The 12043-nt window shown below is 40.7% G+C and overlaps 1 protein-coding gene and 1 long non-coding RNA gene across 6 annotated transcripts in view; one reads left to right on the top strand and one right to left on the bottom strand.

Annotated features, from left to right (window-relative positions):
• ZNF44 (zinc finger protein 44) overlaps window positions 1–3240 on the top strand; it is a 51537-nt gene extending 48297 nt beyond the window's left edge. For 4 of the 5 annotated variants that reach the window (XM_077977647.1, XM_077977659.1, XM_077977651.1 and 1 more), the window contains one exon: window positions 215–341. In XM_077977647.1, coding sequence (XP_077833773.1) covers window positions 215–216 — 2 coding nt within the window. In that variant the 3' untranslated portion in view covers window positions 217–341. Of the gene's footprint in view, window positions 1–214; window positions 342–542; window positions 604–1648 lie in introns of those variants that run through there. The other variant, XM_077977660.1, reaches the window with a different exon arrangement.
• Window positions 3241–11747: 8507 nt separating this feature from the next.
• The window catches only part of LOC114674116 (uncharacterized), a 35809-nt gene continuing 35513 nt past the window's right edge, over window positions 11748–12043 (bottom strand). The window contains exon 4 of the long non-coding RNA XR_013409006.1: window positions 11748–11986. This is a non-coding gene — a long non-coding RNA (uncharacterized LOC114674116). The remainder of the gene's footprint in view (window positions 11987–12043) is intronic.

Genomic DNA, 12043 nt, shown 5'->3' with positions numbered 1-12043 from the left:
CAGTATGATTGTGATCACAGTGAAAGTGTAGAAATAATTTTCATGTGTTCATAAATTACTGAGGGAGTGTGGCCAAAGAGAGTTCGGACAACAAATTCATAGAATAAATCCCTGGAGATCACAGAATCATCGTGAACATCTTATGACTTGAGTACAGTTGCCCAGTGCTGTCAGTCTCACCCATTTTCCTTTACACACATTTGGAATGTTTTAGGACTCAGTGACCTTTGAAGATGTGGCTGTGAACTTCACACAGGAGGAGTGGGCTTTGCTGGATCCTTCACAGAAAAAACTCTACAGAGATGTGATGTGGGAAACCTTCAGGAATCTGGCCTCTATAGGTAAAAAGGAAATCATTCTATCATGTTCTTGAATGAATTAGAGAATACATTTTTCTTGGATATCAATGCTATTCCAAGATGTGGAATGTGAAAGGGCAAAATTCTTTTGTAAATCAGGCATGGTCACAGATGGACCTAGAATCTAATACTTTTTCTGTAATTTCTAATAACTTATGATAATTTTCTGGGTCTACATTTCAGGAACAAAACAAAAAGAATGGAACACTGAAGAGCAGTACAAAAACCAGGGGAGAAATCTCAGGTGAGTCACACTCAGAAAAGAAAGCAGCAGTATTCTAGGAGAAAATCTTAGTATGTCATTAAATTTGATAATTAAGGAAACATAAGCCAAGCCTCAAATGTATCTGTTCTTAGAAAATATTAACCCAGCTGGCGCAGTGGCTGACGCCTGTAATCCCAGCACTTTGGGAGGCTGAGGCGGCCAGATCACCTGAGGTCGGGAGTTCAAGACCAGCCTGACCAACATGGAGAAACCCCATCTCTACTAAAAATACAAAATTAGCCGGGCATGGTGGCACATGCCTGTAATCCCAGCTACTCGGGAGGCTGAGGCAGGAGAATCACTTTAACCCGGGAGGCAGAGGCTGCTGCAGTAAGCCAAGGTCACGCCATTGCATTCCAGCTTGGGCAACAAGAGTGAAGCTTCATCTCAAAAAAAAAAAAAAAAAAAAAAAACGAAAGAAAATATTAACCCAAAGTGCTTTCTTAAATATGACATAGATGTTCAGTGTTTGAAAAATAGTTCACTTAGAAACAGTATTAAGAAACCCATATATGGTCCGGGCACGGTGGCTCACGCCTATAATCCCAGCACTTTGGAAGGCCGAGGTGGGTGGATCATGAGGTCAGGAGTTCAAGACCAGCCTGGGCAACCTAGTAAAACTCCATCTTTACTAAAAATACAAAAAGTAGCCAGGCGCAATGGCAGGTGCCTGTAATCCCTGCTACTCAGGAGGCTGAGGCAGAAGAATCACTTGAACCCGGGTGGCAGAGGTTGCAGTGAGCCAAGATCGCACCACTGCACTCCAGCCTGGGCAACAGAGTGAGATTTGTCTCAAAAAAAAAAAAAAGAAACCCATATATGAATATCACTGTTTTCGTAACAGCTATGTTTGAGCTCGCTTGCAGAGTCACAGCATTCAATACATTCACCTCACAAGCAATTTAGACAGGACAAAAAAGTCTATACTTTCTCTGAAAGTGGAAAAAATAGTTATTCTAGTATCAGTTAATAAAGAGAACATCTTTAATAAATGGACTATTAATGTGCTGCTCATTTTTTACAGAAATCATATGGTAGAGAGACTCTGTGAAAGTGAAGAAGGTAGTCATGGTGAAGAAGGTTTCAGCCAGATTCCAAATCTCAGTCTGAACAAGAAAACAACTTCTGGAGGAAAGCTTTGGGAAAGCAGTGTATGTGGTAAAGTCTTGAGCCATCATTCATCCCTTAACACACACAACAGATCTTACACCAGACACAAACTGTATAAGTGTCGGGAATATGGAGAGAAGCCGTATAAATGTAAGAAATGTGGGAAACCCTTCAGTTATCTGCAGTCTTTTAAAAAGCATAAGAGAACACACAGTGCAAGGATAGTCTACACATGTAAGGCCTGTGGGAAAGCCTTCAGTTGTCAGCGTTCTTTCCAAATACATGGAAGGACTCACACTGGAGATAAACCCTATCAATGTAAAGAATGTGGAAAAGCATTCCGATATCACCAGTCCGCTCAAAGACATGAAAAGGCTCATACTGGAGAGAAACCCTACAAATGTAAGGAATGTGGGAAACCCTTCATTTACCGCCATTCTGCTCGAGCACATGAAAGGAATCACACTGTACAGAAACGCTATGAATGTAAACAATGTGGAAAAACCTACATATCTTCTGTAGGTTTTCAAGCACATGAAAGAACTCACACTGGAGAAAAACCCTATGAATGTAAAAAATGTGGAAAAGTGTTCGTGTATCACAACTCTGCTCAAAGACATGAAAAGACCCACACTGGAGAGAAACCCTACAAATGTAAGGAATGTGGGAAAGCCTTCAGTTATCACTGTACTGCTCAAAAGCACGAAAGGAATCACACTGCACAGAAACACTATGAATGTAAACTGTGTGGGAAAACTTACTTGTCTCCTTTAGGTTTTCAAGCACATGAAAGTACTCACACTGGAGATAAACCCTTTGAATGTAAAAAATGTGGAAAAACATTTAGATACTACTACTCAGCTCAGAGACATGAAAGGACTCATACTGGAGAGAAACCCTACAAATGTAGGGAATGTGGGAAAGCCTTTTATTGTTGTAGTTCTGCCCGAAGACATGAAAGGATGCACACTGCAAAGAAACAGTATGAATGTCAAAAATGTGGGAAAACATACATTACTCTTGCAGGTTTCCAGATCCATGAAAGAACCCACACCGGAGAGAAACCTTACGAATGTAAACAGTGTGGGAAAGCCTTCAGTAGTTCCAGTTATATTCATATACATGAAAGAATTCATACTGGAGAGAAACCCTATGAATGTAAAGAATGTGGAAAACCCTTCAGTTTTCTTACAGGCTTTCGAGTACACATGAGAATGCACACTGGAGAGAAACCTTATAAATGTAAGGATTGTGGCAACGCCTTTATTTGGCGTGCATCCTTACAATACCATGTGAAGAAAGTGCACACTGAATAGAAACTATAAATGTAAAATATCAAAAGTTTTGCAATTTTAATGATTTTCAAAGTTGATATGAAAGTTCATACTGGAGAGTAGTTGCATGAATGTAAGTAATACAGGAAAGCCTGATATAACTTAATTCAGCTGTAATGCTCCAGAAAATTCATGCCATGAAAAAATTTTATAAATGTATTTATCAGTGCCACGTCCCTTTTTGATTCTAGTTTTTAATATATTTTTATTTTAAAATATTTTTATATATGTGTATATATTTGTAGAGACAGGCAACATTATCTTGCCCAGGCTGATCGCCAACTCCCCTGACCTCAATAATCCTCCCACCTCAGCCCCACAAAGTGCTGGGATTATAGGCATGAGCCACCACACTGGGCCAGTTTTTTTGTTTTGTTTGTTTGTTTGTTTGTTTTTGAGATGGGTCTTGCCATGTTGCCCAGGCTGGCCTTGGACTTCTAGGCTCATGGGATCCTCCCACCTCAGCTTCCTGAGCAGCTGGGACTACAGGTGTGTGCTGCCTTGCCTGGCTTAGTGCCACATTCTTAAAGTGGATCTCTGGACTGTGGGTTCCCACTTATTTTCATAAATGAACATTGAGGTGAGATTATTCTGTAAATACTCTTTAAGAAATAGTGCAGAGGTATAATTGGTAGTGTTTTTTCCTTAAGTCAGTTAATAACATTTTTTCTCTTAATAGTTCTGTAAGTAAGGAAGAGGCCATTGAAAAATGACAGTTTGGTACTGGGAGTTTCCTACTGGCATCCTATGGCAGGTACTGGCTTTCCCTTATCCATTATGTATATATTCCACCTTCCTCAGGAGAAAATCTTTCTTCTTTTTTATTAGGAGAGCCTTATTTTATTTCCCTTGCTAATGAATAGTGGGCCAAGGTTATACAATATAGTCTTATGTAAATTATTTCCACATTTTACTCTTTCTGGCCAAGATATGGATGGTAGACTTTGAATTAAGAAGTGACATCTGTGATAGGACAACACAATCTAGGTTGGACGTGTCCCTCTTAGATTGTGTTATGTCATTATGGGTAACGTGAACTAAGTTTTCTAGAATCTATTCCCTTTTGGATTTTATGTTGGAATTCAGCAGTAGTCTAACTGACATGAAAGTTGGAAGGCAGAACTGAAGAAAGCATTAGTCAGGTTTTGGACCCATCTACATGGAGACAGACAGGAAAATCCAAACTGCAAATGGATCTTTGATGTGAAGATTGTGGAGACATCTGTGGAACCCGACCCCTCTGAGAAAACAGAAGTAGACGGTGGTGTTTTAAAGAAACTCTTGATTGTCAGGACAAAGTATCAGGAAAACAGGCAGGAGGCCAGTGTCCATGCAGTCCCCTTGCAGCCTTCTTAAGTTCTGCCTCTCAACTTTCATGTCGTTAGGCTATTGGTGAATTCTAACATGGAAACAAAAAGAGAAAAGATTCTAGAAAATTTAGTTAACATTAATATCAACATAATCCACCGGGCAACTAATTAAAACTGTCATGGTTGAGGGTATTTTCTGTCGTTCTGACTACCCTCATCTCTAGATTATATTCAAATAAGATATAATTTGCATAGTAAATGCCTTATTCTGTTAATACTGGTAATAACTGTGTTCCTGGTTTCCCCATGACAGCTACAATGATACAGTCACACAGAACAACATGGGGGCTTGTTCCTCTGTTGCATTGTGCAGTAACTGCTCTGACGCAGTCTCTGTGAGAACAAATGTCTTAGGTCAGGCAGATTGCAAGAATTTCCAATTACAGCTGAATGTGATCATGTGCACTCTCTCAGTTATGTTTGTACGTGATAAAAACAATGCATATTTATCAAACAACTTATGCAGGTATTTCTTAGAAATATTTTATTAGCTCTTTTAAAACAACTTGTATACTAACAAATACTGTATTAATATTTTCCATTACCTGAGACTATATATTAAAATATCCCATTGCAATTACGCATTTTCAGGTCAACTTTGTAATTTTGTCAGGTTATTCATTATACATTCTAAATAATGAGTCAGTATTACCATTTGCATATAAGTTCAAGTACTTTTCTTTAAAAAATGTAAAAGAAAATGTAAAGGAAAAATTTTTTTAATTCCTTACATGGTCACAAGTTTTCTCATGAAACTAATTTCTCATTTATAATACCACAAGAACAAAGCATGCTTTTTGTCTGTGCCATCTTGCCAAAGACCACTAGAATCACACCTGTAGTCAAAGAGTGGTGTGTAACGAGTTGTAATAAGGATGAACACAAAGCATAAATGACTGAGGGTTATCAATGAGAGGGTGCTTAAGAGGACTTCTTACAGGATTTGTGTTTCTTTTGGGTGATTTCATTGCTATTCAACAAAGTGAGGTGTTTGTATTGGATGCTGTGAGATGAACTCAATTGCGTCCTCGGAAATTCTAATAGATCTTATCTAGGAGGCAGAAAGAATAGAGTGGTGCTAAAGCTAATTCATAAGAAGCACAGTCATATTAGAAGAGGAGATTTCTGGTCATTTTTAGGGTTTGGAGTCTGTTTTCTTTCTAACTATATCAGTGACATAGTTACAGAATTTCATGTTGATCCATTATGGTCACCTGGTAGCTTTGTCTGATGGAGGTTTGTGACAGTTTTCAACAGGGTAAGACTTCGCCTTGAGCTGAGTTGGGGAGCAGCTGTCATTGGGAACAGCTTTTGCTTTTCTCATTATCTAAACACTGAAGTATTTCCTGCGGTATGACGGACACTGTTATCTATAAAGTACCTCAGTTAAATTATTGACCAAAATTAAGTCTGTTGAGGCAGAAATAATTTGATAAAGGCTAATCAAAGCCAAATGTGAGGATCAGCCTGGGAAGACACCAACAAAGCTGGGTATGTTTCAAAGTCTTAACACTCTTGTAAGTTTAGGAGGCCAGGTGCCGTGGCTCATGCCTATAATTCCAGGTACTTGGGAGGACTGCTTGAGGCCAGGAATTTGGGACCAACCTGGGCAACATAGGGAGACTTCATGTCTAAAAACATAAAAAATAAATTATTAGCTGGGCATAGTGGTGCCCAGTTGTAGTTCCAGTACTCAGAAGTGTGAGTCAGGAAGATCAAGGAGTTCAACACCAACCTGGGCAACATAATCAGACCCCTCCCGTCTCAAAACACTAAAAAATTAAGAAAAATAGACTGGTTTCTGCAAGGGGTAAAAACAATAAGAAAAAATAAAAAACCTTGAGTGGACATTTTTTCCAACAAAGACATACAAATGGTCTGAAAGCATATGAAAAGGGATTTAATATCACTAATCATTACAGAAATTCAAATCAAAACCACAATTACATGTTACCTCATACATGCAAGGATGGGTACTATCAAAAGATTAGTGTTAGGGTATAGAGAAAAAGGAAGCTTTGTGTACTGTTGGTGGAAATGTACATTTGTACAGCCATTGTGAAAAACAATGTGGAGGTTCCTCAAAAAAAAAAAAAAAAACCATGTGATCCAACAGTCTCACCCCTGGATATATGCATATATGCCCAAAGGCAGTGATCAGTATTTCAAAGAGATTATCTGCCACTCACATGTTCATTACAGCATTATTCACAATAGTCAAAATATGGAAACAAACTTAGCAGCCATCAATGAATGAATAAAGAAAATGTGATGTATATTTAAACAACAGAATCTTACTCAGCCATAAAAAGGAAATCCTGACATTTGTCACAACATGAATAAACGGGGTGGACACTATAAGGCAGACATAGGCAAATACTTCATGAACCCACTTAATTGTGGAATCTTAAACTCAGAGGTAGAGGGAGGAACGGTGGTTACTAGAGTCCAGAAGGTAGGGAAAATGGAGAAATGTTGGTCAAAGGTTAAAAACCAAGCTGTAAGGTGAACAAGTTCTGAAGATTTAATGTACAGCATGGGTGGTCATCAATGTGTTAATCTGACTGGTAACCATTACAGAATGTATATATACATCAAAACATAACATTGTACGTCATGAACATATACAACCTTTGTGAAGTATTTTAAAATAAAAAAAGGAATGTTTACTGAATCTATGCCTGTTGGATCTTTGAATTACTGAGAAGTGTTGAAGTCTTCAGTTAATTGTGAATTTGTCTGTCTCACCTTGCAGTTGTGTGTTCTTGCATGACATATTTTGACAATCTGTTAGGTGCATATCTTTTAAATTATGTCATTTCTATTATTGGGTCTTAATTTCTTTTCTTCCTGAAATATCTGGTTATTCAATCCAGTGTATATTTTATACCAGGCATTGTTGTTTTCCTTTCTAGTAGCTCAAATTGTGTCTTTAGTTTTTAATTTTGTTTCTTTCAGACAGGGTCTCTCCCTGTCACCCAGGCTGGAGTTCAGTGGTGTTATCTTGGGTCACTGAAACTGCTGCCTCCCAAGCAAATGATCCTCCCACCTCAGCCTCCTGAATAGCTGGGACCACAAGTGCACACTACCATGCCCAGGTAATGTTTTAAACCTTTTTTTTTTTTTGAGAGACAAAGTCTTACTATATTGCCCAGGCTGGTTCCCTGGGCTCAAGGGATCTTTCTGCCTTGGCCTCTAAAAGTGCTGGGATTACAGGTATGAGCCATGGTGCCTGGCCAGTTTTTAATTTTTTTTAAGGTCAAATATAGTAATATAAAATTTACCATTTTAAGTATGCCATTCAGTAGCATTAAATACATTAACAGTGCTTTAGAACCATCACAGCTAGCTAGCTCCAGAATTTTTTCATTATTCCAAAAAAATTGGTACCCATTAAACAACCATTCCCCATTCCTCCCATCCCCAACCCTTGGTAATCTCTGTTTTCCTTTCTTGCTCTATGAATTTGCTGATTCTAGGTGCGTCATGTAAGTAGAAGCATACAGTATTTGTCGTTATGTGTATGGCTTATTTCACTTAGCATAATGTTTTCAAGGTTCATCCGTATGTTAGCATGTACCAGTAATTCATTGTTTTTGTGCCTGAATATTCCCAAGTGTGGTATATTGGATACAGCACACTTTATCTATCCATATGTTGAGCACTTCGGTTGTTTCTACAAAACTGTTTTGACTACTGTGAATAATACTGCTCTAAAATTGGTGTATATGTGTCTGAATCCCTGCTTTCCATGGTTGGTTGATTGATTGAAACAGTGTCTTGCTCTGTCGCCCAGGCCAGAGTGCAGTGATGTGATCTTGGCTCACTGCAACCTCCACCTCCTGGGTTCAAGCGATTCTCCTGTCTCAGCCTCCCAAGTGGCTGAGATTACAGGTGTCTGCCACCACACCCAGCTAATTTTTGTATTTTTAGTAGAGACAGGGTTTCACCTTGTTGGCCAAGCTGGTCTCAAACTCCTGACCTCAGGTGATCCACCTACCTTGGCCTCCCAGAGTACTGGGATTACAGGCATGAGCCACCATGCCTGGCCTCCATTATTTTAGATACATACCTAGGAGTGGAACTGCTGGGGCACAGGGTTTTCTATGTTCATGTATAGCCATACTGTTTTTCACAGCAGCTGTGTTTTACATTCTCCCCAGCAATACACAAGGACTGCAATTTCTCTGCATGCTCACCACCCTGGTTATATTCGACTTTCTGTTTTAAATGGCAGCCATTCTAACAGTTGTGAACTATCTCACTGGTGTTTTGATTTACATTTCCCTGATCACCAGTGATAATGAGCATTATTCCATGTGATTGTTGGCCATTTATATATCTTCTTTGTACAAATGTTTTCAAGTCCCTCACTCATTTTTGAATTGGGTCATTGGTTTGTTGAGTTGTAGGAATTCCTTATGTATTTGAGGTATTAATCTCTTCCAAGATATGTGATTTGCAAAAACGTTCTCCCATTCTGTATAGTCTTTTCATTGTCTTGAGAGTGTTCTTTGGTGCACAAGCTTTAAATTTTGATGTAGTCCAGTTTATTTTTTGTTTGCCTGTGCTTTAGATTTCATATCCAAGAAATGATTGTTAAATCCAATGTCATGAAAATTTCCCCTATATTTTCTTCTAAGTCTTCTACGGTTTTAGCTTTTAAGTTTAGATCTTTGACTCAAAGTTAATTTTTGTATGTAAGGTAAGGGTCCAACTTTATTCTTTTGAATGTAGATATCCAGTTTTCCCAACAACATATGTTGAAAGACTGTCCTTTCTCCATTGAATGATCATGGCACTGTTGTCAAAACTCATCTGACCACATATGCAAGCATTTTCTTTCTAGACTCTCTATTCTGCTCCACTGGGCTGTATGTCTGTCCCTGTGCAGTACCATGTGATTTTGATTATGGTAGTTTTATAGCCAGTTTGAAATCAGAAAGTGTGAGTCTTTGAACTTTTTTCTTGAAGATTGTTTTGGTATTAGAAGATTCCAAATGAACTTTAGGGTTGATTTTTTTTCTAGTTGTGTTTTTTTTTTTTTTTTTTTTTTTGAGATGGAGTCTCACTCTGTCTCCCAGGCTGGAGTGTAGTGGCGCAATACCAGTGTGCTGCACCCTCCATCTCCTGGGTTCAAGTAATTCTCCTGCCTCAGCCTCCTGAGTAGCTGGGATTACAGGCACGAGCCACCACACCCAACTAATTTTTTGTATTTTTAGTAGAGACGGGGTTTCACCGTGTTGGCCAAGCTGGTCTTGAACTTCTGACTTCAAGTGATCTGCCTGCCTCAGCCTCCCAAAGTGCTGGGATTACAGGTGTGAGCCATGGTGCTCAGCCTAAAAAAGAAGGCCATAAGGATTTTGATAGGGGTTGCATTGTATCTGTAGATTAATTTGGGTAGTACTATCATCCTAACAATAGGAAGTCTTATAATCCATGAACATGGGATTACTTGCCATTTGTCTGTTTTTTAATTTGTTTTTTTTTTTTTTTTTTTTTTTTTGAGACGGAGTCTCGCTCTGTCGCCCAGGCTGGAGTGCAGTGGCCGCATCTCAGCTCACTGCAAGCTCCGCCTCCCGGGTCTATGCCATTCTCCTGCCTCAGCCTCCCAAGTAGCTGGGACTACAGGCGCCCGCCACCTCACCCGGCTAGTTTTTTGTATTTTTTAGTAGAGACGGGGTTTCACCGTATTTAGCCAGGCTGGTCTCGATCTCCTGACCTTGTGATTCGCCCGTCTCGGCCTCCCAAAGTGCTGGGATTACAGGCTTGAGCCACCACGCCCGGCCTGTGTTTTTTAATTTGTTTCAGCAATCTTTTGTAGTGGTCAGTGTACAAGATACAGGCCTCCTGGCTGAATTTTTACTGTTTTCGATGCTTTTGTAAATGAAATTGTTTCATTAATTTTCTCTCAGACCGTTTGTTATTAGTATATAAAAACGCAACTTGGGGCTGGGCACGGTAGCTCACGCCTGCAATCCCAGCACTTTGGGAAGCAAAGGCGGGTGGAGCACAAGGTCAGGAGTTCAAGACCAGCTTGGGCAACATAGTGAAACCCCATGTCTCCTAAAAATACAAAACTTAGCTGGGTGCGGTGGCACACACCAGTAGTCCCAGCTGCTCGGGAGGCTGAGGCAGGAGAATCGCTTGAATAGGGAGGCGGAGGTTGCAGTGAGCAATACCACGCCATTGCACTCCAGCCTGGATGAGTTAGACTCCATCTCAAAAAAAAAAAAAACAAAAATGCAACTTGGGCTGGGCTTGCTTGGTGGCTCACACCTATAAGCCCAGCATTTTGGGAGGTTGAGGCAGGAGGATCACTTGAGGCCAGGACTTTGAGACCAGCCTGGGCAACATAGTGAGACCCCATCTCGTTTAAAAAAAAAAAAAAAAAAAGGGCCAGGTACAGTGGCTCACACTTGTAATCCCAGCACTTTGGGAGGCCAAGGCAGGCAGATTATCTGAGGTAAGGAGTTCGAGACCAACCTGGTCAACATGGTGAATCCCCGTCTCTATTAAAAATACAAAAATTAGCTGGGCATGGTGGTATGCACCTGTAGTCACAGCTGCTTGGGGAGGCTGAGGCAGGAGAACTGCTGGAACCTGGGAGGCAGAGGCTGCAGTGAGCCGAGATCACGCCACTGCACTCCAGCCTGGGCAATAGAGCTAGACTCCCTCAAAAAATCTATGATGTTCAGGTTTGGAGAAAGACTTGTTGTCTTCTGGAGAATGGGTTTATGATTTTGACAGTTTATTTAGATCAGAACCTTAAGCTGATTCCAGGTGAGTGTTTCTTGCTGGTGAAAATTCAGATGCTGAGGCAGGCAGCATTTCCACACTCAGGAGGGGACGGGAACTCACAGGTTGATCCCCTCTGGGGCTGCATTACAGCAGTCAGAACCTGGCTCTTAAAGTTGGCGATGTGACTTATTTTCTGAATGCGGCTTTTCCTTGTGAAGGAGGATGCTTATCTGAGCTAGTTCAAATGTTTGCTGTTCCTCCCTTTTCATTGAGACGAAGTCTCTGCTGCCCAGGCTGGAGTGCAGTGGCACGATCTTGGCTCACTGAAACCCCTGCCTCCCGAGTTCAAGTGATTATCCTGCCTTGACCTCCTGAGTAGCTGGGATTACACGCGTGTGCCACCATGGCCAGCTTTTTTTTTTTTTTTTTGAGATGGAGTCTCTGTCGCCAGGAGTGCAGTGGCGCGATCTCGGCTCACTGCAACCTCAGCCTCCCAGGTTCAAGCAATTCTCCTGCCTCACCCTCCTGAGTAGCCGGGACTACAGGCACGCGTCACCATGCCCAGCTAATTTTTTTTGTATTTTTAGTAGAGGTAGGGTTTCACCATGTTGGCCAGGACGGTCCCGATCTCTTGACTTTGTGATCTGCCCCCCTTGGCCTCCCAAAGTGCTGGAATTACAGCCGTGAGCTGCTGTGCCCGGCCTAGTTTTTTGTATTTTTAGTAGAGAATGGGGTTTCACCATGTTGGCCAGAATGGTCTCAAACTCCTGACCTCAGGTGATTCACCTACCTCGGCCTCCCAAAGTGCTGGGATTATAGGTGTGAGCCATCGTGCCCGGCCCCTTTTGATTTCTTTACAGAATA

This window comes from Macaca mulatta, chromosome 19 (genome assembly GCF_049350105.2).
Source record: "Macaca mulatta isolate MMU2019108-1 chromosome 19, T2T-MMU8v2.0, whole genome shotgun sequence".
Classification (NCBI taxonomy): Eukaryota; Metazoa; Chordata; class Mammalia; order Primates; family Cercopithecidae; genus Macaca; species Macaca mulatta.
This window is presented reverse-complemented; position numbering and strand designations above follow the sequence as displayed.